The sequence below is a fragment of the Corapipo altera genome, unplaced genomic scaffold, assembly GCF_003945725.1.
Source record: "Corapipo altera isolate COAL_440 unplaced genomic scaffold, ASM394572v1 107b, whole genome shotgun sequence".
NCBI classification, from domain to species: domain Eukaryota; kingdom Metazoa; phylum Chordata; class Aves; order Passeriformes; family Pipridae; genus Corapipo; species Corapipo altera.
Window position 1 is genome coordinate 746,729 of NW_020884951.1, and position 24,962 is coordinate 771,690.

A 24,962-nucleotide genomic window follows, 5' to 3' on the forward strand; every position below is an offset into this window, starting at 1 on the left:
AAAGAAAAGAAAAGAAAAGAAAAGAAAAGAAAAGAAAAGAAAAGAAAAGAAAAGAAAAGAAAAGCCATTTCTAAAGCCTAGGAAAAAATATTTCTGGGTAAATCTTTGCATTAAAAGCATTCTAGGTAATTACAGTCTCCTTTACCTCAGTATCTTATGAATGAGAATTTGCAGAGGGAGGATGTTTTCCTTTCACCTAAATCTTTACAGAACCTCTAGGTCCAAGAAATCCTCCTTTCAGGCACAAAACATCAAATGCTTCAAAATGGATAAAGTGTAAAAGGACAAAATACTAATTTCCCCCAAGCCCCCTGACATAAGATTTTTTCAGTGAGCAGAGATTCACAAGAGGACCTTCTCCTCACACAGAAATCCAGTTTTTCTCATTAATTAAAGTGCTGAAGAAAGTTTATGGGCAGAATAGTATGATTTATGCCTGTCCTGCATGGAAAAGTATTTTTTCTAGTAAGCTGGTTAATTTAAAACTTGGAGGTTTTTAGAACCCTTTCTGCTTCTCTTTGCATATTTTACAGTTAAGCTTTCAGGAAAAGAATAATTATACAGAGTAACTGTAACAATGTGATGCAAAGTCCATCTCAAAGGTCGATGACCACTCTTTTACTGAAGCAAACCCTTCAGTGGTAACTTACTACAGCTGTTTAAGTCTGCTGACACAGGACTGAATGCTAAAACACACAAACACTCCTCCTTACCAGTGGTCTGTTTCTTTACTGGCCCAATACTCCCAGGAGTCATGGCACCAACAGAACTGCAGCGTGACTGCAAAAAAGGCAAATGGATCAACCAATTCTGATGGACCCAAGCTCAGTTACAACCATAATGTCAGTAAATATAAAATGCTGTCTGTATTTGAGGTCAAACAAATCCCTGCTAGAATCCACAAAACATTATCCCAGAGTTTCATGACTGAACCACTGAATATTTTTTTCTTCACTCTCACACAGCAGAAAGTGACCTTGACACACTGGGCTTAAGCAGGACTCCAGAAGCCCAGTAATACAGACAGATGTGCTTTTTGAGTTTTAGTTTCCATGGCATTCTGCCAACATCTTCATGCTTTGCCTGCCATGAAAATATTACAGGAAACCAAGGGTTCTACATGAAAACCCCATCACAGTATTTGGATTCCTTTTGACAGTAGAGATCATATAAGGTAACAATATTTTCCTCTAATTATGAATCAATTTAGTGCTAATAGGCCAATGTGAGGCATTTCTCTATATATGAAGATTCCTTGGTTCGATAAAAGTGCCTCATATGCACAGAGCATTAAATTAAATCAAAATAAAGATTTCAATTTACCCAGATTGACTCAGACTTAATTGACATCCCTCGTGGCAATTTTCCATTTCTGTCTCTGAAGTGCCATTCATTTTATTAATAAGATGTAAACAAATTCTTTTAGAATCAGGATGTTTACTGCAGAGATGTACAGCAATAATGGTAGTTTTAAAAGGCAGGCACCAAACAGCTGGAGGGTAGTTGGAGTGTGAAGGACAACATCTATACCCTACTGAAAGGAAATTTCAAGGGACATACACCCCCTTTATCCCAAATATTAGTCCCATTTCCAAGTTGTGCCCAGGGGCACAACTGCTGGGTCAGCCAGCTGTCTCTTTGTTGAGGAATGATTTGGAAGAACACTGAGGCATTTGCCATTTTTGTCATCCATGTCATAACATGATTTGTTCAAAATTCCAAGAAACTTGGCAAAGTTTTGAGCCCTCACAGAGGCCTTTCACATCACTGCCACCTGTGGGGCTCCTGGGAATATCTCTCCCCAGCACACAGGCATTGCTGCAGGAACAGTGCAGTTTTTCCAAAAGCTGTGATCCTCATCTTGTCCTGAGATAAATTGCTACAGAAGAGTGGAGAGATATTTCTTTCATTATCCATTCAGATTATTCATCTTAGAATGATTATTCACCTTTCACTATTCTACAACCACCAAAACATCTATTGCACTTCAGTGATCAATTTTCTCTGCAGTTCTCCAATGCCTGACAAACACAATTAGTACACTCAGTTGCCTCCGGATATTTTAGTCAGAAGTTGAGCAGCAACTTTTTTCCCATCATATGAAGTATTTAGCTGTAATTGCCTTCATCTCCAGTAGGCTTCAGGGAAAAGTAGGGGGAAGTCTAAAGTTTCTCAAGCTCTTTCAGCTAGGTGTTCTCATTTCCTTCAGGCTGAAAAATTAAACCTCCCTCTTATTTTGTGCTCACAATCTGTCCTTGCTTTCCTGGGGCATCTTCCTTATTCTCTCCCTCAAGAGCTTGTTACTCTAAAAGTGTCTTCCAGCTGTTCCAGTCAGTCCAAAACCTTCTAGAGTTTTCATTCTCTTTTTACACACTCTGGGGAAGGAGAGATTTGCTTTTCCTCGGTTAACAAGGTTAGGCTATGGTACAGTATGTAAAAGAAGCAGCAATTCTTATGAATTCTTATTCTCACCACATCCTCCTCCTCCTCCTCTTTTTGAGCATCACGTAGTAATTTGGCAAGGCACTGCAGGGAAGAGCCTGAAGAAACACTGTCCATATCCATACCCACTGCTCACCTATGCAGGAAAAAACAAGTGACAGATGAAGAGAAAACCAGGTGTGTTTTGTACAGTCTGTAAAGCACATTTTCTCATCTGTGTGTCCTGCAGGGATAACTTTAGCCACACTGTTGTAGGTGTGATGACAAAACATGTAAAATGGAACACGGAATCATAGAATAGGTTGAGTTGGAAGGGACCCATGAGGATCATCGAGCCCGAGTCCTGGCCTTGCACAGGACACCCCAAGACTCCCACCATGGCCCTGGGAGCGTTGTCCAAACCCTCCTGGAGCTCTGGCAGCCTCGGGGCTGTGCCCACTGCCCTGGGGAGCCTGGGCAGTGCCAACCACCCTCTGGGGGAAGAACCTTTCCCTGAGATCCAACCTGACCCTGCCCTGACTCAGCTTCGTGCCGTTCCTTCGGGTTCAGCGAACCCGAGGAAAGAACAACCAACCTCTCCTGTCCGCGCCCACAGCACGGACTCTTTTGCTCCGCTGGCTCTGGTTGCCAGCACAGCTCAGCCCTTACAGCAGACACCGCGTCACATGTAACCCGGCAAAACTCCTCGCAGGATCTCTGCCCAACCGCCAGGCTTCGGACCGACCCAGCTGTAGTGCCGGCGGAGGGCGAGCGGCCCCGCAGCCCCGAGGAAGACCCGCAGCCCCGAGGAAGACCCGCCGTCCCCGCGGCCCCGCTGCCGGGCGGCCACGGCCCCTCAGCCCCGGGCCCCTCACGCGCGTCCCCGTCCCCATAGCAACGCCCCGCCCCGCGCCGCCCGGCGAGCCAATCGGAGGAGCGGGAGCGTTGAGTGGCAGCGAGACTGACCAATGGCCGCCGAGAGCGGGCAGGGGCGGGGCGCCGCCGTGTCCGCCCGGGAGGGTTCACCTTCTCCAGAGGCACCGAGACCCCCGCGGTGTGCCCGGAGTTTGTGTATTGGCCATGCCTGCTGCCTTTCACCTTGATAGCCAGTCAGCGTGGGTGAGGGAGGGGCAACTGCTGTCATCTACCTGGACTTGCGCCAGGCATTTGACACCGTCCTGGGTGACATCCTTGTCTCTGAACTGTTGAGACGTGGATGTGATGGATGGACCCCTCGGTGGATGAGGGACTGGAGAGCTGTGTTCAGGGGCTTGATGCCCCAGTGGGGAGCAGTGATGAGTGCTGTCCTCAGGGTTGGGACTGGCACTGTTTATCAGCTGTGTTGGTGACAGGGACAGTGGCATTGAGGGCACCCTCAGCCACTCTGCGGATGACACCACCTGTGTCCTGCGGTCACACAGTGGAGGGAAGGGATACCACCCAGAGGGACCACGAGTGTGACTGTAATGCACATTCCAAACTATTTTTACTAATCGAGGGAGGTGAACGATCATGTATTTAGCCCTGATGCTAAATTCTTTGCACTTCGAGCTGTTCTGCGAAGTACCAAAGGGGTGGAAATGTTATATTTACTTTCCTCTGCTGCACCACACCTGCCTTGTCTAGCAGTGTCCCTGAAGGAGGGGAAGGCACTGCTCACCGCAGTTACCGGCAGCAGCAGGGGTTAAACGGGTGCGTGGCTCTCCCGGCCGCTCCTGACACCGAAACCCGGCAGAAACAAACTTCTAAACACCACTTCGTAGGTGTTGAAGAGGGCATTCTTTATTCAGCACGCTGGAGGTTCGGAGGATAACTCCTCTAATCGAAGGTGCCAGATGACAGGTGGATAGGGCTTTTTATTACACATAGCGTTCACATGTCCATTAGATATTCTCGCTTACCTAGCACACAGTCATCAGTTTAGTTTACACAGCCACACCCTTATTCGAAGTCCCTTTTTTTTTGGGTCCTTCCGGGTCTTCTTCGTCGTCTTGACCTCCGTTCTGGAGCAGGCACAGAGTCACAGCGTCCACCGCCCAAACCCGTCACGTTTGTTCTTTATCCCCTCTGGGTCACACAGCGCTCAGTCTGCACCCCGCTTGTCCGCGTTACACCCCCCAACCTGACTTCTCCTCTGAGGTTACAGCGCTCCTTTGTTCGGCCGTGCCGGGGCAGAGTCCCTGTTTCTCCCAGAAACAGAGTTCTCCTCTATTCCTTCCGGGCCGCGGCTCCCGGCGCTCCGCGCGCGGCCGCGGGCGCTGCCGGGGCTTGGAGTCCCGGGATCGGCGGGATCGCGGGGATCGCCGGGGCCATGCGCAGGTGAGGGGGGTACCCGGGGTCCCAGGCTGCACCTCCGGGGGCCCAAACTGCCCCTCCGGGGTCCCAAACTGCCCGTCTCCCCTCGGCCCCTCCGCCGGGGGGTCACCGACAGCCGCCTTTGCGGGGCGGCCCCCGCGCCCGGAGCTGCCCCGGCTCCGGGGGGCTGAGCCCAGCTCGGCTGAGCCCGGCACAGGGGGGCTGAGCCTGGCTCGGCTGAGCCCGGCACAGGGGGGCTGAGCCTGGCTCGGGAAGGCTGAACCCATGCACGGCCCCGCTGTCAGAGCCGGGTCTGACCGCGGGACAAGGCGGAGGATGCGGTGGGAAGGGAAAAGGGAGCTTGAGCTTTCCATGGAGCGCTGCTGGAATTCAGAGCTTCCCTCCGCCCTCGCGGTTTTTCTTTCTTTCGCGGCTCCTTTTCAAACTGACAGTGCCTGTTTTGGGGAGTGATGCAAAGCAGTTGTCCGGCAATAAAAATTATTGCATGTGATCTAAAAGAAGAAGACAAGAAACCCCCAAATAACAACAACAACAATAACAACAACAACAACAACAATAATAATAAAGCTCTACTGAAACAACAATAATAATATTAATAATAATAACAATAAACCTATAATAATAATAATAATAAAAGCCTCTACCGAAATAATAATAATAATAATAATAATAATAATAATAATAATAATAAACCTCTACCAAAATAAAAACACCTTAAGAGTCCCCGGGGTACTTTAATGTTCTCAGAGTAGTCCCCGGTCTGTTGGCTTTTCAAGTAACATTAGTGGGAGCTTTGGTCGAGTAGTTTTGGCTCTGTGTTGTGCTTTAATTGCCATTAAAACAGCCAAAGAGGTACAGAGGTTGTAGGGGAGATGTGCTTTGAGCAGTGTTTTCCTCGGTGCCTTACTGACCACCTCTGTGCTGGGCTTGTGTGCCCCAGGGTCAACAGCAGCCTGTCCAGCGATGAGCTTCTCCTGGAAGACTTGGAGACAGAAGGGGAGAGGCAGCTGAAGACCCTCCTTCAGCAGCAGCTTGATACCACTGTCTCCATCGAGCAGTAAGTCCTGGTCTGCTCCGGGTGTGGCTGGGGAGGGAGTCCAGCCCCTTCCTGTCCCCCCAGTTTGTCAGTGCTGAGCTGTTTGTGCCCTTGTGTTGCTTTGGGTCACAGGTGCAAGTCGAAGCGAAGATGCTTTGCCCCTGCAGCTTTTTACAAGCCTTTTGGGGAGGAGGCTGCGGGGGCTTTGACCTTGTCACAGTTCCAGGCCCTGGAGGAGAGCAACAAAGAAACTTCCTCTCTCCGGGAGCTGGGGCTCTCGGACTCGGAGATTCTGCTCTGGAAGAACCGGACTTCAGCAAGGAAGGTGGGCATGCTCTGCTCTAGTGTGAGTGTGGTCAGATCCCTTTCTCTAACCCTGCAGCATCCAGGTAGAAAATTCTAGTCCTTTGTAAGCCCTCTGGTGAAGAATGGTTGCTGCTTGTATCCAGCATGATCCCACATTTCTTCTGGCCTGTTTTCTTTGCTGGCGTGGTCTGTGTTAAAAGCCACAGTGGAGTGAGGAGTGGGTCCTTTGGAACACAGCAGGACCTGACTATATTCCTGCTTCTGCTTTGATAATCTCAAGCAAATAATTTCACCTGCTTATACCTGTGTAAGCAGGACTTAGAGGCTGGAAGAGAAAAAGGAGGAAACATTTTGAAGCGCCTCAACCTCCTCCTTTCAGTATCCTGATACATCCCTGGATCCAATGACTGGCTTGGAATGGCTGTCAGTAGGGAGGATTTTGTGTGTTCTCCTTAGGTGCTTCAAGGGCCTTGGAACAGCCCTTGGAAAATAGCAGTGCAGGGCTTTCAAACCCAGCGTGTGATGGCAGGGCCAGGCTCCTCTCTGGGTGCTGTTTGCAGCAGAGCAGTGCCAAAGCAGGTTTGTCCCCTTCCCCCACCTTCACCCTTTTCTCTTCACGTTCCTGAGATGAGGGGCTTTTGGGGTTGTCCTGTGTCAGGTGCACTGGAGTGTGCTGCTCTCAGTTTGGTAAACTAGAAGGTGCAAACCAGGACTTGGGCTGACCCTTGGATTCCCTCTGTCTCCTCTTCCTGAGGGATAGCTGTGTGCAGGAGAAAGGTGTCTGTGGTAATCAGCCTCCCTTCAGCTGAAGTCATTGTTTGCTTTGGTGTTTAAATGAAACCCAGCCCTCCTGGGGCCTGATTAAAGCTTGGTTTAGAGAGGGGTGGTGTTAGTTTAAGAATGAAAATTATTGTCAGCAATACCAGTTGTTACATTTACTATGCAATCAATTCTGGGATGGTTAGAAATAAAGATTAGCATGGAAAACACTACTGTGACAGAGTATGTCTTCTACCACTTATGAGAGAAGAAGAATATTGTGAGAGAGAGAAAGCCCAAGTCAGGTAGTGATGTGCAGCTCTGTACATGGAGGCCCTGAATGAAAGATTCCACCAAGAATGATGAGGAATGTCAGCTGAGACAGAGAGAACTTCAGATTGCCCGGGGAGCTCTTGGCAAAGTACTGAGTGCAGATTTCTGTTATTTTCAGCTGCTAAGTGGCAGCTTTTTTGAAAACAAAGTACTACAAATGATTTCCAGGAATTGCTTTTCCATGTAAACAGGCTTTTGTGCCTCAGGGAAGCTGTGAAATGGTGAATGGAAGCCATGCAGATGTGGGGCAGAGGTACCATGGGAAAGTCTTTGTTAGGTTGTGCTCAGTGCAGGGGGAAAGCCTGGTTTCTTGCCTGAGGCAGAAGGATCTGCCACAGTAATTCTCAAACTGAATTTGAGAAAAGAAAATCCATCCCATAAAAGCGTGTTCCCTGGATTCTGATCGAGGTGAATGGAGGAACAGAAATGCTCTTTCAGCAGCTGTGCTTTTGGCCTGGCCCCGTGGAGTGAGATTTAGTTCTCCAGGGATGCTCATGTGCAGCCAGGTGAGGTCTGTGCTGCACTCACTGTGTGGTTCCTGCAAGCTGGCTCGAGTGATGCTGGTCAGGGCTTAATCTTCACCATAAATCTACCCTCGGGTGCCAAATGACAGCTTGGGGTCCACTTTCCAGCAAATAATCTTCTCTCAGTGAGGAGGTCGTAGAATAAAAGGTCTTAGAATAAAAAGCTTGGTGGAAACTTGAGCTGGGCAGTGCTGTAGGAATGGGGAAAGAATCACCAAAGGGGTTTGTGCAGTTACTGAAGGTGGCCCTGGAAAATGGCTGTAGCTGTCAGAGGCAAGGACTGCAGGGACAGAGGGAGACAGGCCAGGGAAAGGGAAGCAGCACAGAAAGGTCAGGAGGAAGGGGCTGTTTCTCCATTGCTCTCAAGAGCTGAGCTTTCTGAGTGGTTGCAGTAACAGGCCCTGTTGGTGCCCTGCTCTCTGGGGGTGGTTCCTGGTTGCACCCACTGCAGGGCTGGGGAATGTGAAGGAGGCCAGTTCCTGAGCAAAGCTGTGCTTGTCTTGCAGGGCTCTGGGCTGGGGGCGGCCCCAGAGGCCACGCAGGACCGACTCCATGCCATCCAAGAGAAAATGGAAGAGCGTCAGCGCATCCTGGCTCTGCCACAGAGGTTTGCTGGCAGCAAGCAGCTGAGCCGGAGGGAGATGGAGATTGAGAATGCCCTTTTCCAGGGAACAGACCGCCACTCCTTCCTCCGGGCGCTCTACCACGAAGGTTTGGGGGCTCAGGGCTCTTCCTGCCTCGGCTCCAGCACGGAGAGCCAGGCTGTGTGGGAGTCCAACACGTCTCTGTCTGGCCTTCTGTCCCTGAAGATGTGGTTCTGTTTTGGTCCTGTGTGGGAGGGGATATTTTCCTCTCTTACAGGAGCAGAGGGAGAGTTGGTTCTCCAAAGGGTTTAATATAGAGCCTTGTAAAATCCATCTTTTTGGGGAGCATGGGTCTCATGGATGTGCTGCACATACTGCAGAGCCCAGCTCGGGGTGTGGAAGAGAGGCTGGAGTTGTGCTTTGGTAAAGCATAAAGATCTGAAAACTGCAGTCTAACTTGGGGGGGAAGGAAGCAAAGGCACAGAGCAGGTGAGAGTAGGAATGACTTGTTAAAGGCTCCTCTCTGAAGTGGAATTGGATCCAGTTGTGGATTCCATGTCCTGTGTCCATGGGATGACAGCACTTCCTGCCCTAGTGGTGGTGTCCCTAAACCTGTGGCTTAATGTGAATTTTCTAGAAAAAAGAGTTAAGTGTTGTGCAGAGATGGCAAAAGCTGCTCCAGGCTGCTTTAGCTGGAGAACACATGGGCATGAAGCTCAAGCCCACGCTGATTTTTGTATGTAACTGTTCAGTAGTAGGTGAGGGGGAACATCTCTACCCGTAGCTCCCAAAACATCCCTTTGATAAGTGTTGAAGCTGCTCAAGCTGTAATGTCCATCTGACCCAGCATCCTCTGACCCCTGTTCCCTCCTTGGGTGTCAGTGTAGTGGCATTTAGCAAAACCAAGAGGCAGCAAGGTTGAGGCTTGTGGGCTGGGAGATGCCCTTCTCACCTTTGTCCTCATTTCCATTAAATGAATCATAAGAGATCACTGATCAGTCCATGCCATGGACCTTCTTTACACCCAGGAGCTTAATCTGATGTCCCTGGAAGCAAAAAGTTTCTATTGCATGTAGAGGTGTAGAAAGACAGCATGGCACATCCTGGCCATGCATGCAGGAGGAGGAAGGTGTATTGAAGGAGTCACTGGAATGTGCTGAAATGTGTCTGCAGATAAGCTGGTGAGGACACCTCTGGAAGAAATGAGCTCTGCATGTAGCACTGGTGGAGCTGCTGCTCTCTGCAGGTTCATCCTGAGCTGAGAGACCAGCACTTGCTGGCTGCTGGGGCCGCTCTTCTTGTTTTAAACAACCTGCAGGGCCTGGTTGACAGGTGCTCAGAGGCTGTGCTGAGACAGGGTTTCTCCTCTCCGTGTCTCTTCCTGCAGTCTCTGTGTTTCCCAGGTTCTTGGTGGTCACGTTACCATGTTTCTCTGTTATGAATTAGATGACACTCAGAAGAAGGCAACAGATGAAAAGGACCCCATGGTTCATCTGGAGAGTGTTTACCAAGAGCTGCTGAGCAAGAAGTGCCCTGAAAAAGTCCAGCCTGCTAAGGGTGACCCCTGCTTGTGCCCTTCCCCGGCCCTGCAGGGGCCTGTGACCGAGGACTCGTCACCTTCAGACCAGGAAGAGCAAGCAGAACAGGCAGCAAGTCCCAGCATTCCTGCAACAAAGCCCCACCAGTCCTCTCCAGGGCCAGTGATTATCAAGGAGCCTGTAGAGTTTGTCCCAGAAGAGGAGATCCTCAAGAACCGCCTCTCAGAGGAAGAACTCCGGAAGATACCCAGGTTCTCATCCTACCATCCAGGGGAGCCCAGCAAGGTAAGCTGAGATGGACCAGGATTTGTTCTGGCTCACTAGCACGCCCTGAAGCTGTGTGAGCAGGAGAAGGCTCCTCTGCTGTTGCCTGGAGGTTGCTTGGCTGATCCTCCAGACCAAGGGAGAGAAGCCTGCACTCTGGGAGGGAAGGGGACCTTGGGCTGTACTGGGAGGTGACAGGCCTGGCAGAGAGTTGTGCTTCTGAGCCCAGCCTTCCTGGCCCCAGCGAGTCACCAGCTAAGATGTGTGCTCTGTTTTTGGACCTGGCTGAGACCAGCTGTGCTTAACTGACAGCTGAAGCTTGCTGCATTTTAAAAGTAACTGAAACTATCAGCACTTGGTGCAGGTAAGCACGGGGATGCCTTGAGTTCAGAGCTGCCTTTCTCTGTGCACCCACCCATCTTCCAAACATCGTCATTAGCACCCGAGTGTGAGGGCTCTGGGGTGGCAGAGGGGCTGAACTAGTTCACACCCTTGATCTGAATGGACTTGGGAACAGGCTGAAAGGTGTCTTTGCATGGCAAGGGATGACCCTCTGTGTCCCTGGATCAGGTGCTGTATTTGAAGAACCTGGGCCCTCGGGTGAGGATGAAGGACCTGGTGTCCTTGTTTGCCCGGTTCCAGAAGGAGGACAGCCCCCTGATCCAGTTCCGCCTCCTCAGCGGGCGGATGAGGGATCAGGCCTTCATCACCTTCCCTGGTGAGTTGCTGTGTTGCTTCCCTTGTGCCTCTCAGTTCTTCTCTGACCCCCAAAGGCGCCACATCTCTCTGCAGGGCACTGGGCTGCTGCCCAGCCTGCTCTCCAAGGAGAAGGAGGGGAATTCGCTCCCTCCTCTTTCTGTCACATCATAGTCTTTTCCCTGGATTGGAGGAGGATTTATCAGAGCAGAAGTGATGCTGTGCCAGCACGTGCTGGGTGACCTGTGCCCACCGTGTTCTCTCATTGCAGATACTGAGTCTGCCCAGAGTGCCCTGCAGCTGCTGAACGGGTACAACCTGCAGGGGAAGCCACTGGTGATTGAATTTGGGAAAAGCAAGAAGCATTTGCCAGAGGCTGACACTGCCATCCCCAGTTCCTCTGCTGCAGAGAACCCCCCTGCCACCTGAGGGTGGATAACCAGGAGCCTTGTGGAGCTCAGTGAGCCATGGGAACTCCTTGGTTGTACCTGGGACAGCGAAGGACTGTTGGGAGTTAATGTGCAGGTCTGTTAATCTCAGGGTGGGGAAGGGAGAGAGATGGGCACTGCCTTTACACTGTTGGGGTGGACTGGCTTTTTCCTCCTGTTCCACAGGTGTGTTTGCCTTCTCAGCCTTTTGAGGCAGGGAGGGAGAGAGGAGGCTGTGTAAATAAATGCACTTATTATGGTATTTCCACAGTGTGTGCTTATTCACATTTGTGCTCCACAAGTGTTCTTCTCCAAGTGTACTGCACTCTGCTGATGCAGGACTGTGTCCACAGCTCAGTCCTGACCTCTGTGCTTTGAGCTGCAGTACCTGACTGGGGTGGCTGCTGCCCTGTCTCATGGTGTTGCTACAGGACAAAAAAAAAAAAGTCTGTCCCTTTTCTTCCAGGTGCTGTGGCTGCACAGGTGTGTAATTACATGGGTGCTTATGATGGGAAATACACCTTGGCTCCTCACTGTGGATGCCCCTGAAGCCCTGTGGCATGGAGGATGGCTGCTCTGTGGGGTAGCATTAATGGCAGACACTGTGGTTTATCTGCTGCCCTGCTTTACTGCTTTTTTGTGAAAAGCACCTGTGTGGGAAGCACAGGCTTCCCACAGCATGCAAGTGTTCAGGGGAGAGCAACATCCCAGCTCTGGGGGATGGTGGGTGAGGGAACACAGTTTGCTCTTGCCTAAAGCACAGAAAACAAGGCTCACTTTCAGAAGTGGAAGGATACTTAATTTAAAAACCAAATCCAGCGTGCCATGTCAGGGACTGCAGTCTTTCAGACTGGTGCAGCTCCTCTGACGATGGCTCTTCATCCAACCATCTCTTAAAGACCCAAGAAAAAGTTTATTAAGTCACAATTAAACATATTCAAGTTACATTTAAGCACTGGAGAGCTCAACTAGGGAGGCACAGCCTGCCCAGAGCCCTCCCAGGCAGCATTTGTGTATCCCACCAGTCTGCAGGCAGTGCTGAAGGACAAAGGGCCACACTTCCTGCACAAACTTCACACAGTTCCTCAGGCTGAGGTCAGTGAACTCCCCTCCAACACCACAAAGACTGGCTTTGGAACAAACAACACATTTTATTGCAAGAAAAAGAAGCAAAGGCAGGTCATCATTTCAGACCTCAGTTCCCAAACAGCTCTGTTTTCTGGGGAGGCTTTTATGTTAACCCGTTGAACTTGGGAGTCCTTCAGTCAAAGGTGATGCGAAAACTGCGCTCCTGCTCCTTGCGGCGGCTCTCGCAAACCTTGGTCACCTCCTCCACCTTCCTCTGCAGCACAGCTGGGGGAGAAACAAGGGATTAATCTCACAGTCACTCCAGAACACGACCCTGCACACTTGGGCCCGCAGAAGGGGAAAGAAAAACATTCAAGCAGGGCTTCTCAGCAGAGGCCCCCAGTCAGGCACATCAGGGGAACTCAAGCACAGAAGGGACACTGACATTGAAGGTGAGGAGGAAAAGATTCCTCAGGGATCTTCAGCAATTCAGTGACTCCCACACATGCTACCTGCTTTCCATTTACATTCCCAAAAGGCTGCAAGATGACACTCACCTGAGTTCTGGTCAATCCACTGCAGGGAATCCATGTGTGCATTCAGAATTTTACATATCTGCTGAAGCTGAGCAGAAAGAGAAGGTGCAAGTCAGTTGTTACACTACATTAACACTAAGAGGAGTAAGAGAGAGCCTGCCTGTCCCCTCCTTTGGAACAGGCTGCAGCCAAGTTTTTCACTGTTCAGCTTCCCTAACTGAGCAGCCACTTTCCCAGGGAAATCTGGGCAGCAACTCTGCTGCTTTCCTTCTGTTTACTAATTTAGATTATATGTCTGTGGCTTATTCTAATTTATACCTAGGAACCATCAGAACATTCATCACCTTAAGCTTCTGGTGGCAAAATTAAAAATAAATGTGGAAAACTCAGTCTACAATACTGAAGGGAAATTTTTACTGAAAAATAAGCTTCTCAGTAAAGCCATAAGAAGTATCAAGATTAATTTAATACATATCCGAAAGAGCTGGTTATTCAGATCTTGTTTTCGTGAGGATACAAAAATGGTATAAGGAAAATGTATCAACATCTATGGGGGCCATTCTGAACAAAATTTAGATTTGCCACAGGACAGATGCAAGTGGTGGAGCCTGATCAATGTGAAATGCCTCTGAAACAAAGCACAGTTTAGGAAGAAATTAATCAACAAGCAAACCACCAGAGCTCATACCAGAATGAGATGCTTTGAAAACTGTTAACAGAAGTGCAGGGTAATTAAAGGTCCTTTGCCAAAGTTAAAAAAAAAAGCTTGCATTTACCGGGTCACTCGTGTCTGCTGGGCCTCTCGATGTGTTCAAGTGCTCAGTGATGTCCTTCAGGTCTTGTGCCATGCGCTTCAACTGAGCATCGATGTTTTCAGCCAGTTTGTAGCTGCAGAACACAAGGCAACCAAGATCAGAACATTTGAAGTGACCTTTGAAAACCTGCTCCCAGTCACACCAACTATGGGCAATCACAATTAAGCCTCCATGTCTTTCAGCCAAGACATAGGAGCAGCGCCCTGAGAGGCTCCACCACACGCCTGAAGAGACTCCTAAAACACTCTCAACAGATACATGGAGACAGACAAGCAATACACAGTGTGAAGGGCTTCCTGGAAGGCTTTGTCAGAACTGAAGGAAGCAATAAGCCTGCACTCTTCAAGGTTCATTCTCTCCTGAACCAAACACTGCCTTTAACTACTCTGCTACGAGGCATTGCTTAAGGCTTATGAGGATGCCAGTGCCACACCTAGTGTGTTCTGCTCTCATCACTTTTATCACTAAAAAATCATTAATTTTCAGAAATCATGCAAAAATTAGTAAGCCCTTTCCAGACAGCTGATTAGACCAACATCCAAAGAGCTTTTCATGCTGACTCAAGGGCTTCCACTCACAATTCCCATTTCTAATGAGTAAAATCTAAGTTGCCATGCACAAAACAGGGTTAAATATCTGAGAGCAGCCATTGAAGGTTCAATATTGGCCTGCATCCCAACTCCACTTTCTGCTGACTGGTCATGACCCCAGGAGTCTGCTCACACACATCCCAAGCAGGTTTCTGCCTTACGTCCTCTCCCGCTCTTCATCCGCGTGCTGCAAGTAGATGGTCCCACTCTGCTCCTTCACAGACTCCTCTAGAGGAGTCAACAAGTCCTCAAGCTCCTTCTGCTGTGACAGAATGAAGTCGAGTTCCTGATCCAGTCTAAAAAGAGGAAATGCCAATTTTAATAAACCCTTCCAGGTTATAAACATTCTAGAGCTGTCATACAACCAGGCATGACAAAAAAAAACAAACCACCAAAACCATCTCAGGTGTTCATAGTTTCTTACCTCTTCTGATCAACCTTCACCTTCTCTACTTCTCTGTGTAATGAAGTAATCTGGAAATAGAAGACACTTCATTAAACCTTGTAAACTCAAAAGACAACTCCCCAAAGAGGAGGAGTGGGAGTGAGAAAGCAGCACTACACAAGAGACAGTTACGTACAGATTTACAGACCAAAGATGGCCTAAGGGAGGTTCAGCTTGGAATGCTTCCCTAAAAGAACTTGTCATCATAGAGCAAAGTCACAGAACAGATTCTCAAGCTCCAGTGCATCAAGAATAGAACACACAGAGATTTGTGAAAAACACCTAGACAGAGTTCACATCTATTTTTTTCACAAGTTGAAAGTGCCAAGCACTGGTTTGTTGCATCTGTAACACTGAAGGCCTTAGAGGATCTGAGCAAGCAAAATCAGGTTACACTGGACATGTCCTCACCTTCTCTCCATTCTCTATCAGCATCCGATCCCAGGCATTCACTTGTGTTGCTTGATGGAGAAAGTGTTTCTCTTGGTCTTCCAGTTCCAGGCTCCACTTGTTTATCAAACTCTCCAGCTGGGCATAAGTCATCACTGGAGGTGTACTGAGAGGGAGTGAGGGGCAGGACAGAACACAAGGTCAGAAAAGAGAAGAGAAGCATGACAAGCACTCCTCTCCCCTTCCTCCATCACATCCCTCCATCAGCACTGCAGCAGCTCTTGCCCCAGTCAGGAAACAGTGGTAACAAAACACTCACCTGGTCGTGGTGGTCGTGGTTGTGGCAGCTGTGGAGGTCACAGCTCCAATGGCACCAGTTGTAGTTAATGGCTTCAGATTCAAAGGAAAGCCAGAAGCAGAAGTAGTACCTGGGAAGAAGAGATTCAAGTCAAGCAACAGAAGAGGACGCATCTGGTAGGTAACAAACTGCAGCAGCTCCAATAGGCCCCTCTGGAAAAAAAAAAAGCAAACTCCACATCTGTCACAAAGGGAATGAGAACATCACTTGCCCACACCCCTCTCAATCTTCTCATGCTCTACTACCAGACCCAATAACTACCAGCACATCCAGTTACACTCCTGCACCTTTGCAGGAGATGAGACTTCTATGTTCCCAAAACAAGATGGAATAGGAGGATCAAAGAAAGAAAGACTATGTTCTTTTCAGTTACTGGAGGACTTTACAAGTCAGAACGGCTGTGCTGCTACTCTTTCTTCTTTTCAGCTACTTTCAGCATCTCATTCCTACCAGTGGCAGTGCTTGTTGTGGCAGCTGTTGTTCCAGGAACTTTTAATCCAAACCCAAGCGTCCCCAGACCGGCAGTCCCAGTGGAACCAGTGGAAGTGGCACCAACTGTAAACAGAAAACAACATTAAGAGGTTGGAAAAGCTCTGCCCTGCCTGCTCACGCCTCTCACCCCAGCAGCAGCAGCAGCAGCAGAGCTCCACTGCCCACAGGTACCACCAGCCCTGCTGCTCATTTATTCCTCCAGTAAATAAAACCTGGATAAAGGCTGTCTGGAGTGACTCACGTGAGAGGCCCGTGGTGGTGGACGACGTCGCGGCCGAAGAACTCGCGACGGACGCGAACAACGTGGGCCCCGTCGGAGCCAGTGCAGAGGTGGTGCTGGTGGAGGCTGTTGTAGCAGCTGTGGATGTTACTGCAAAGAGAAAAAGCTCCATCTTGGACAAGGAGAGCACACGGAGCTCCCACCCACTGCAGGACCCTCCTGCTGAGAAGGCGACACAAACTGCCCGGCTGCACCAGTTTGTTCTTAGGGATGTCAGGATTTTACCGGTTTTTCCTCTTATTCTGCCTCAACACTCTCTGCTCTTTCCCAGGGAACCCCTTATGCCTGTGGCTCCCTTCCACTATGCTCCCACAAGTACAGAGCAGAATGTGGCATGTGGGATGCAATCAAAAACACAGGACACCACATCCAGTGGCTCTGTGAGCTGTCATGGATCTCCACTGCCACAGCAAACCCACAGCAACAAATGCTTCTACAGCCCCTTCCCAGACTCCAGCCTAGAAGAATATCCCCAGAAGGACAGCAGACTCACAAACTCTTAAGGAAATATTTCCCAAAACATCCTCCTACCTCCCAGCTTGGTTCCAAAGGACAGGGTGGGTGCCTGGGTGGTACTTGTGGTCAGTGTTGCTGTGGGTGCACTTGTGGCTGCTGTTGAAGTCAATGACCCAAAGGTTAGACCTGGAACAAGTAAAAGCAAAAGGAAAAGATGAACTTTTTCCTACAGGACACTGAGCTTTGGGCAGACTCTGCAGGAGGGGGTAGGTTCCTGCCCTCAGGGAGGTGAACCATGGTCTGGCACTGTCAGCCAGACTCATCCTGCAGTACCTGCTCCCTTCTACTCCCAGCCCTTTCCCTCTGCACCAGCAAATCACCCAAAACACATTTAAAAAGTGTTTCCCAGGCAGTTGGCACTTCTACACACACTGCCAGAATTATTCAGCCTCACTCTCCAAACCCAAAGGCTAAAGAGCCATTGTTGCCCACCCCTGCAGACCCTGGACAGGCCTGTCAGACACAGCACTGACTCCAGCCCCTGCTCCATTCCGGAGGCTGCAGAACCTCCTCTCCCTCCCCAGCTGCCGCCCCCAGCCCAGTGCTCACCCACCTGTGGGCTGCCCCCCGAGGCTGAAGGGGGTGGCAGCTGCCGAGGTGGCAGCTCCCAGGGGGGCCGTGGTGGTGGCAGCAGCTGCAGGGCTCGTGCCAAAGGTCAGCCCTGCGGACGTGGCCTGTGGGGCCGCGGTGCCGATGTTAAACCCGGCTGTTCCCGCCTGGGTCGTGGTGCCACTGGAGAAGGTGAACCCTCCCGTCGTCCCAGTCTGAGCCGTGCTGGTGCTGCTGGTGCCAGCAGTGCCAAAGGCAAAGCCAGACGGGGCTGCTGCTGCTTGACTGGAGGGAGTGCTGGTTGCCACAGAGCCACCGAATGCAAAGCCCCCTGTGATTCCAGGAGCCTGAGTTGCAGTGCTGCTCCCAAAGTTTACTTTTGGTGTGTTTGCCCTAGAGAGGGAAAGAAAAGAAGCCAACCTGCTTGAGACACACATCCAGTCGAGTACTCAGTCGAGTACACAGACCATTTGCTGACAGCAGAAACCACCTTACAGAGAGATTCACACCTGGCCAGGTTTGTGTTCCGACTCTGACAGGAGACTGTATCAAACTCCTGTCACCTGCCATCCTTCCTTAGGGCTCTTTAGACTGACTCTCCCTTCACTACCTCCACCCACCCAAACACTACAGAACATTTATGGCAGTGAAAGAGAAGTTGCTCCTCCTCACACCTCTCAGTCACTCCCTCTGTACAAGGCTGGGTTTTTTCTGCTCACTTTTACTGCTCGTCCCCATCTGAGCTCCCTTTCCCACTGCTCCTTCGACAGCAGCAGTTCTGAAGAGCCACTCCAGAGCTCACAGCCTTTCCTAAGGACAAAACGCTCCCAACTGGCCCAGGAATCATTCTGGGCGCTCCAGATTTGGGTCAGAAAGGACAGGACTTTTTATACTTGCGGGCAAAGCTTTATCATATCTCTGTCCGGGCGTCTCTACCCCAGTCACAGAGGGAAGCGTGGAGCAGCTCATCCCCAGCGCCCACCCGGAGACATCAGCCGAGCACCTTCCCAATAACACCCTACATGGCGCTGGGAACTCCCGGGCACCAGAGCCAGGGGCTCGCTCCCTCCGGAACCCCTCTCCAGGCCCTCCCGAAGCCCCGAGCAGGACACCCCCGTCGCGGCCCCCCGGTCTCACCCCAGCGGGAACGCGGTGGCGGCGGGGGCGGTGGCGGCGGGGGCCGCGCCGAAGCTGAAGCCGGGCTGCGTGGTGGAGACCGGCCTGTTGAAGGAGAAGAGCCCGGCGGGCTGGCCGCCTCCCGCCGCCGAGGCCGCGGTGCCGAAGCTGAATCCGCCCGAGGCGGCGGGGGCGGAGAAGGAGAAGCCGCTCGTGGTCGTGGTGGCGGCGGCGGCCGCTTTGGGCGCGCCCAGGCTGAAGGCGCCTCCCGGCGCGGCCGCCCCGAAGTTGAACTGGCTCATGGCGCGGCGGGAGAGGGAGAGAGGGAACGAGGGAACGAGGGAACGAGGGAAAGACGGAAAGAAGGAAACAGGGAAAGAGCGACCCGCGCACTCCGAGCGCGCTCCCGCCGCGCGCCGCGATGGCGTCACCGCGCCCGGCGCGCCCCCGCCCGCCCCCGCGCCTTTTCCCTCCCTCATCGGTCATTGGTCCGTCCTGCCGCCACTCATGATTCCGCGGCTGTGATTGGCTCTTGGGGCGGCGGGGGGGGCGGGGCGTTGCTGTGGGGACGGGGACGCGCGTGAGGGGGCTCGTTGCTGTCTGGGCAGGAATCCTTAAAGCAGGGCATTTAAATTAAGAACATGCTTCGCTTGCTTTGCTCGCTTCCTGACCTCTTTTTTTTTTTTTTTTTTTTCCCCCCTCTGATGCCTTTAAAATAACAGCCTTTGAATCTCGAGGAATCTGGCCGTTTTAATTAAGAGCTTTCCTGGAGGGTTGGATGGGTGTAAGTTAAATGTGCTCGATGAATTACAGTCCAATAACAAAACTGTTAATAAAATACAGTTTCTTGTTGAGGGCTCCTGACCTGTTGGAGAATAAAGAAGCTTTACTTCCTTACTGAAAATTGTGGCTCAAATGCCAAGCAGAAAGAAAGAACAGGTAGAGCTGGGACCAAGAACAATTATCTGGATGTTACCGAAGGGAAATTCTTTTCTCCAACCAACAAATTCCAGGGTGCAACGGGTTCATGCAGCTGGATTGTGGTTCTGTGTTGAAGCTCAGCATTTCACAAAGATAGATAAGATAGCCTTTATCATAAACTCGAGAGGAAATCAGTTGGCTCTGAAGGCTGATAAATAAGTTTTTACAGCCTAGAAACTAGATAATAAAGGCACTCTTCAACAGAGGAGGGAGCTAATACAGGACTGCCTCTATTTAAAGATCATTTCTCAAGTTTGCAATATTGTCTGAGGGTGGAAACCCAAGAATATGTTGGGCAGTTCAGTGAAAACACCTGTGCAATACTTGTGGCTGCCAGAAAAGTAACAGTTACATTTCTGTTTTAAACCTATCTATGCTGGATTTTTACCTCATGCTTCAGAACATCACTGCAAATGTACAGTGATGCCCAGAGGGAACTTTTCCTGTAGACTGTTTCCATATACGTCCTGACTGTGGCAGTTCCTTCCCTCGGAAGCAGCTGTTACGAGTGGTCTGTGCTGGCACGCAGGGGTTACATGGCATTTCTATGCTGGAGGTGTCACCAAGATCAAGTTGGCCTGCACCTTACACCAAAGCAGCCTCCACTGAGAAAAAAAGACAGGTTATTATTACAGAGGACTCTTCTGAGGGGAACAGAAGGCCCAACATGCCAACTAGTTTGTAAGGTCCCCAAGGAATCTGCTGTTGAAGGTACTGGGGTCCATGAATGCTGGTCACTTTTTAAGAGCCACCTCTTCAGACCATAGAGCAGGCAATTCCAAAGTGTCAGAAGTCAAGGAAGGCCACCTTGGATAAGCAGGAATCTTTTTCTAGAACTTTGGTGGAAAAGGAAAGTGTGTGGACATTGGAAGCAAGGACAGGGGGCACAGGAAGACCAGAGAGGTGCTGTTCATCATTGTAAGGAGAAAATTCCTGTGGACAAAGCTCAGTTAGCATTTAAGCTGGCCAGTAAAGGACAGCAAAAAGGGCTTTTTAAAACATGTTGACAGCAAAAGGGTGACCAGAGATAACATTGGTCCATACTTGACAAGGTCGGTCACCTCACTTATGGGGGCATAGTAAAGCAGAGATGTTTAATGCCTTCTTTGCCTCTGTCTTCAACACCGGTGATGGGCCCTGGGACCCCCAGAGCTCTGTGCTGGAAAACTGTCTCTGGAGGGATAATGAACTCCCAGCCAAACCTGAACTTGTCTGAGACTTGCTGCTCCAGCTGGATGCACATGAATCAATGGGGCACGATGGGATTCATCCCAGGGTACTGAAAAAGCTGGCTGATGTCATCACGGGACCTCTCTCTATTATTTTTCAAGTCTTGGGAGTCTGGAGTTCCACATGACTGGAGGCTGGAAAATGTCCCAGTTTGCAAGGAGGGTAGGAAGGAAGACCCTGGTAATTACAGGCCTGTCAGTCTCACTTCAGCGCCTGGTAAAATGATGGAGGGTTATTTTTCTGGGCATTATTGACAAGCACTTGAAAGACAACACAGTCTTTTAGCTTCCAGCAAGGAAGCAGGTTTCTGGCTGAGGGAATGTCTCTGGATAAGTCTCACATTCTCATTAAGTTTGGGGATGGGAAGGGGGAGTTTGAGACACGATTTATTTGTTTCTTTTTTTTTTATTTGGTCATGTATTTCCAACTGCTCTTTGCCCCTCGAGAAAGCCTTGCTGCCCATGTCCTGAGAGAACGAAGTGACCTGCTCCCACACGGTGGCACTGCTGGCCTGGCTGTGTCCCACACGTCCCTGCTGCCTGCCAGGGAAGGGTCTGCAGTGAGGCTGCTGGGTTCTCCTGAGAACAGGCCAGTGGACCTTGGCATCCCTCTCTCTGTGCCCTCTGCACCCGATCTGGGTGACCTTCTGCTCCTCCTTGCTGGATCTTGGGGAAGGAGAAAGGCGCTGGGTTACACCAGCTTTGAAAACACTGTGTGATAAGAACAGTCCTGCTCACCCCTCCCTGGCTCAGGGCACTTATTCTCAAAGATGCTTCTCTCATCATGATGGTGGGGCCAAACACCTCCTGTTCCTCCTGTTTTCCCTGCCTTGGCTCAGACTCCTCTTGTTTCTCTTCACTGCTGCCATGCTGAACTACTCTTTCCAAACATAGGCTCTCCACAGCACCTCCAACAAGCTCCATCAACATCTTTACCTTCCAACCCTGTTCATCTCTCCCAGCATCCCTATGATTTCCCGACACCCTGCTTTTTTCTATGTTTTTCCTTGTGCCCACATTCCTCATCCCATTTAAGGACTCTGGGAATCCGTCCGAGGGCCTGGGCCACAACACAGACTTGCAGAGGGACTGGCCTTTCCCTTCCTGAAGTCAGGCTTTGGATTGTGTTACAAATGGGTCAGGTATGCTCTGCTTTCTTTACCTAGGCTCTAGGTCATCATTCTGGTGGGGCAGGGGCCTCTCCTTACCCTCCTCTTGCCTTGCAGGACCAGCATGGCTCTTCTGTGGCCAAACTGGAGTCTTCTTGTGACTAACACAGTGCCTGGCTGGGGCTAGAGCGCCGTGGTGCCGAGGTTTGGGATTTGGGCCCTTTCACTCTGTGAGGCAGCCTGGCATCCATTGGTCTGATCAGCCCACGCAGCAGCTAAACTGGGTCCCTGCCTGTGTTTTCCTCTTGAGTGTGTCTGTCTGTTTGTTAAATAATGTAGTGACATGAGGTCCCTTGAACTCAATTTATCTTCCTGTGTAGCTATGGGAACGGCCCGTGGTGTGGTGACGCCGGGGCTTGCAGTGAGATCTGCTGCAGGGCTCTGGGTTAGCCTGGCTGAGCCCAGCTCCTTCCAGCAGGTGCTGTCCTGCCTGACAGCTCTGCCTTTAGGTTAATTTTCTTAGACTTCTGTTTAGCCAGCAGAATGACTCTCCTTTTAACCTAGAAAATGCTGAGGGGGGGTTTGGAGGAAGACGAGGGCTTTGAGAGCAGCCAGACATGAAAAGGGGAGCAGTTACACTCAAAGGATGCTGCAACTCCCTGTGCTGCCTGCAGTATGTGGTTCATGGGAAGAAGCTAAGGACAAGTGCAAGTAGTTCAACGTTTTTCAAGCCTGGACTTATTTCCAACTCAGAAGCATCTTGAGTCAAAACTGATTTCTCACAGGTAAAAAATGACTTGCTCAAAGGAGTCAGGGAGAACCTGCCCTTACAGTCACATGTTCCCTGTCCTTCCTGAAGCACATTTCCTCTTCCAGGTCATGGGCATGGAGGAGAAGGTGTGTGGGTGGCCAGCACAGCATTGCTCCTTTGACTCAAACACCTCATTTTACCTGGAAAGGCACAAGACCATGGGACAGAAACTAGTGGCTTAGGTGGTATCACCAAACACGTGTAGAATATATTGCCTGAGAGTCAGAGTTGAGCAACGCGGTGATGTGAACAGAGAGTGCCCCATCCCGCGTGGTGAGGACTTTGCCACGTCATTTCTGCCAGGGCTGCACTTGCACATGTTACTGCAGAAGTGACTTTCACGGTTGCTGGTGGAGGTAGAAAGGATGTGTCTCTACAGCTGCGTTTTTTTCTGCAGTCTGTAGGTGCTGTCTCTGTGTCTGCCATTTCTGATGTCCGGCCTGGTTGAATCCTGTTTCGTTTTCAGCTCATGTTTCTAGATCTCAGAGCCGTTTCTGTGACCTCTCTTGACATTTTCAGATTGTGTGGTTTAGTGTGTTTTCAGGCCAGTGCTGCAGGTGTTGAGCTTGAAGGCAGCTCCCTTACCTCCCTCCATTCATGGTTTTCATTCATGTTTGGTTTTTTGCTTTCGACGTCTCTCCAGCTGGTCCTCAAACCAGAGGCCTACACCCCCACCTTATTTAGTTTTCAATAGAGCTGTTGAAGAGATTGAATCTGCGCCAGGATATCACAGTGAGATGAAGTTTTCCTTTATTCCTATATGCTTGCATTAGTTTTTATGGTTGCATGAGATATGATTTCTGAAGTACAAAATAGCCAATGATCTCGGGGAGCAGCCATGCTTCTGATCATTCTAGGAAGTTTTATCCCAAAAGCCAGTCATCCTTTGAAGCATCTACCCTGGGTGGGTGAAGAGATAGACCTTTATTTTCTCCTCCAAAGCTGCTTCTAAAGCAGGAAATGTCCACACCTCCTTCAGACTTGGTCTCAATGTTTTTCACAGCACATATGTGTTGAGCCAGTAATCTTAGCTGCTGCTCCTCCTCCTCTTTGCACCTTGTTTATTCCCTATTAGCTATTCTACTTAGCTATTCTAGCTAGTTATAGCTATAATATAGCTATTCTAGCAGTAACTATAATAGCTAGTTATCTATTCTAACTAGCTCTGGTTTCTGAACTTTATCCCTAGTATACTTTACCTTACTTTTTTAGGTTATTCACAGATAACACTAATGTTTTTCATGGCATGTGCAGAGCCCTTGAGCTAGAACCTGTCTCCATGAGGGAGCTGTGGCACAGCCTGTACAACTCAGAGCTCTTCCTGGTTTATTCCTGCCACCCAGAGAAAGGAGAATATATTTGTGTGATTGTCATGGTTTAACCCTGGCAACTCAGCCCCACACGGCCCCTCACTCTCTCCCCACCCTGGTGGGATGGAAGAGAGAATTGGAAAAGTAAGAGTGAGAAAACTTGTGGGTAGAGATAAAGACAGTTTAATAAGTAAAGCAAAAGCTGTGCATGCAAGCAAAGCAAAGCCAGGAATTCACCCACTGCTTCCCATGGGCAGGCAGGTGCTCAGCCATTCCCAGAAAAGAAGGCCTCCAAGGTGTAGCAGAGACTTGAAGACAAACACCATCACTCCAAATGCCTCCCCTTCCCTCTCCCCCAGCTCCATATCCTGAACATGATCCTGTATGTCTTGGGTATCCCTTGGGTCAGTTGGGGTCAGCTGTCCTGGCTGTGTCCCCTCCCAGCTCCTTGTACCCCCGCAGCCCCCTCACTGGTGGGGTGGGGTGAAGAGCAGAAAAGGGCTTGGCTTTGGGTAAGCCCTGCTCAGTGAGAACTAAAACACCCCTGGGTTATCCGCCCTGTTTCCAGCACAAAGCCAAAACCCAGCCCCATACCAGCCACTGTGAAGAAAATTAACTCTGCCCCAGCCAAACCCAGCGCAGTGATGTACAGAAAACAGATGCTCAGATGTTAGTGACAGGAAGGGGCTTTGCTGAATAAGGAGGTGTGAGCAAAGGGCAGCTTTGATGCAAGCATCCATCAGCACAGATCCAAGAACCTATGGAAGCATTCAACAGCCTGTGAACAGCTAGCAGCCTTCATATTCTCACCTCTCTGTGTCTGACATCACCAGCAAGACAAAAATACATGCTCCTTACAGCAATACAGGGGTCTTTTGGCATTTCTTGTGCTGATTTGTTTTCCTCAGTGTGAGGAAATAACATAAAGCAGTTCTGTGATGGAGCATTTACTAAATGGATGTAGCTTGGCAAACTGCAGCTATTAATTTTCCTTAGATAAGCTGGTATCAGAGTACCTGGTTTCGAAACCTGGCACTTCTCTCCTGCATCTTTCCAAGCTCTCTCAACAGTGCCCGTGCCAGAAGGTTGCTGCCAGAGTAGTCTGGGGGGATTAAGTTGTGTAGTGGAGATAAACACTTATAGCAGGTGAGGAGGTCAGAAA

The 24,962-nt window shown here is 50.1% G+C and overlaps 3 protein-coding genes across 7 annotated transcripts in view; 1 reads left to right on the forward strand and 2 right to left on the reverse strand.

Moving 5' to 3' along the window:
* The window catches only part of PIH1D3 (PIH1 domain containing 3), a 10,162-nt gene extending 5,571 nt beyond the window's left edge, over positions 1 to 4,591 (reverse strand). The window contains exons 1-3 of one of the 3 annotated variants that reach the window (XM_027663189.1): positions 4,335 to 4,591; positions 2,473 to 2,580; positions 714 to 810 (exon numbers count right to left, since the gene is read on the reverse strand). In XM_027663189.1, the coding sequence (XP_027518990.1) occupies positions 714 to 810; positions 2,473 to 2,565 (190 nt within the window). In that variant the 5' untranslated portion in view covers positions 2,566 to 2,580; positions 4,335 to 4,591. Of the gene's footprint in view, positions 1 to 713; positions 811 to 2,472; positions 2,581 to 3,016; positions 3,293 to 4,334 lie in introns of those variants that run through there. The other 2 variants (XM_027663188.1, XM_027663190.1) reach the window with 2 other exon arrangements.
* Positions 3,400 to 11,471, forward strand: RBM41 (RNA binding motif protein 41). 3 transcript variants are annotated; one of them, XM_027663170.1, is made up of 7 exons: positions 3,400 to 3,667; positions 5,678 to 5,794; positions 5,906 to 6,098; positions 8,202 to 8,406; positions 9,726 to 10,102; positions 10,652 to 10,799; positions 11,049 to 11,471. In XM_027663170.1, exons 1-7 carry the CDS (start codon positions 3,663 to 3,665, stop codon positions 11,204 to 11,206), a joined length of 1,203 nt encoding a protein of 400 aa, XP_027518971.1. In that variant the 5' UTR covers positions 3,400 to 3,662; the 3' UTR covers positions 11,207 to 11,471. The 3 variants fall into 3 exon arrangements, with proteins under 3 accessions (XP_027518971.1, XP_027518970.1, XP_027518969.1); XM_027663169.1 differs by lacking the exon at positions 3,400 to 3,667 and adding an exon at positions 4,649 to 4,740; XM_027663168.1 differs by lacking the exon at positions 3,400 to 3,667 and having other exon boundaries at positions 5,595 to 5,794.
* Positions 11,472 to 12,336: 865 nt separating this feature from the next.
* On the reverse strand, positions 12,337 to 18,779 carry NUP62CL (nucleoporin 62 C-terminal like). The gene is made up of 12 exons (XM_027663163.1): positions 18,382 to 18,779; positions 17,249 to 17,637; positions 16,711 to 16,821; positions 16,141 to 16,269; positions 15,858 to 15,962; positions 15,369 to 15,477; positions 15,071 to 15,215; positions 14,639 to 14,688; positions 14,376 to 14,510; positions 13,586 to 13,697; positions 12,831 to 12,897; positions 12,337 to 12,558 (listed from the first exon to the last, which is right to left on the reverse strand). The coding sequence occupies exons 1-12, from the start codon at positions 18,660 to 18,662 to the stop codon at positions 12,467 to 12,469; spliced, it is 1,725 nt and encodes a 574-aa protein (XP_027518964.1). The 5' UTR covers positions 18,663 to 18,779; the 3' UTR covers positions 12,337 to 12,466.
* Positions 18,780 to 24,962: the final 6,183 nt, after the last annotated feature.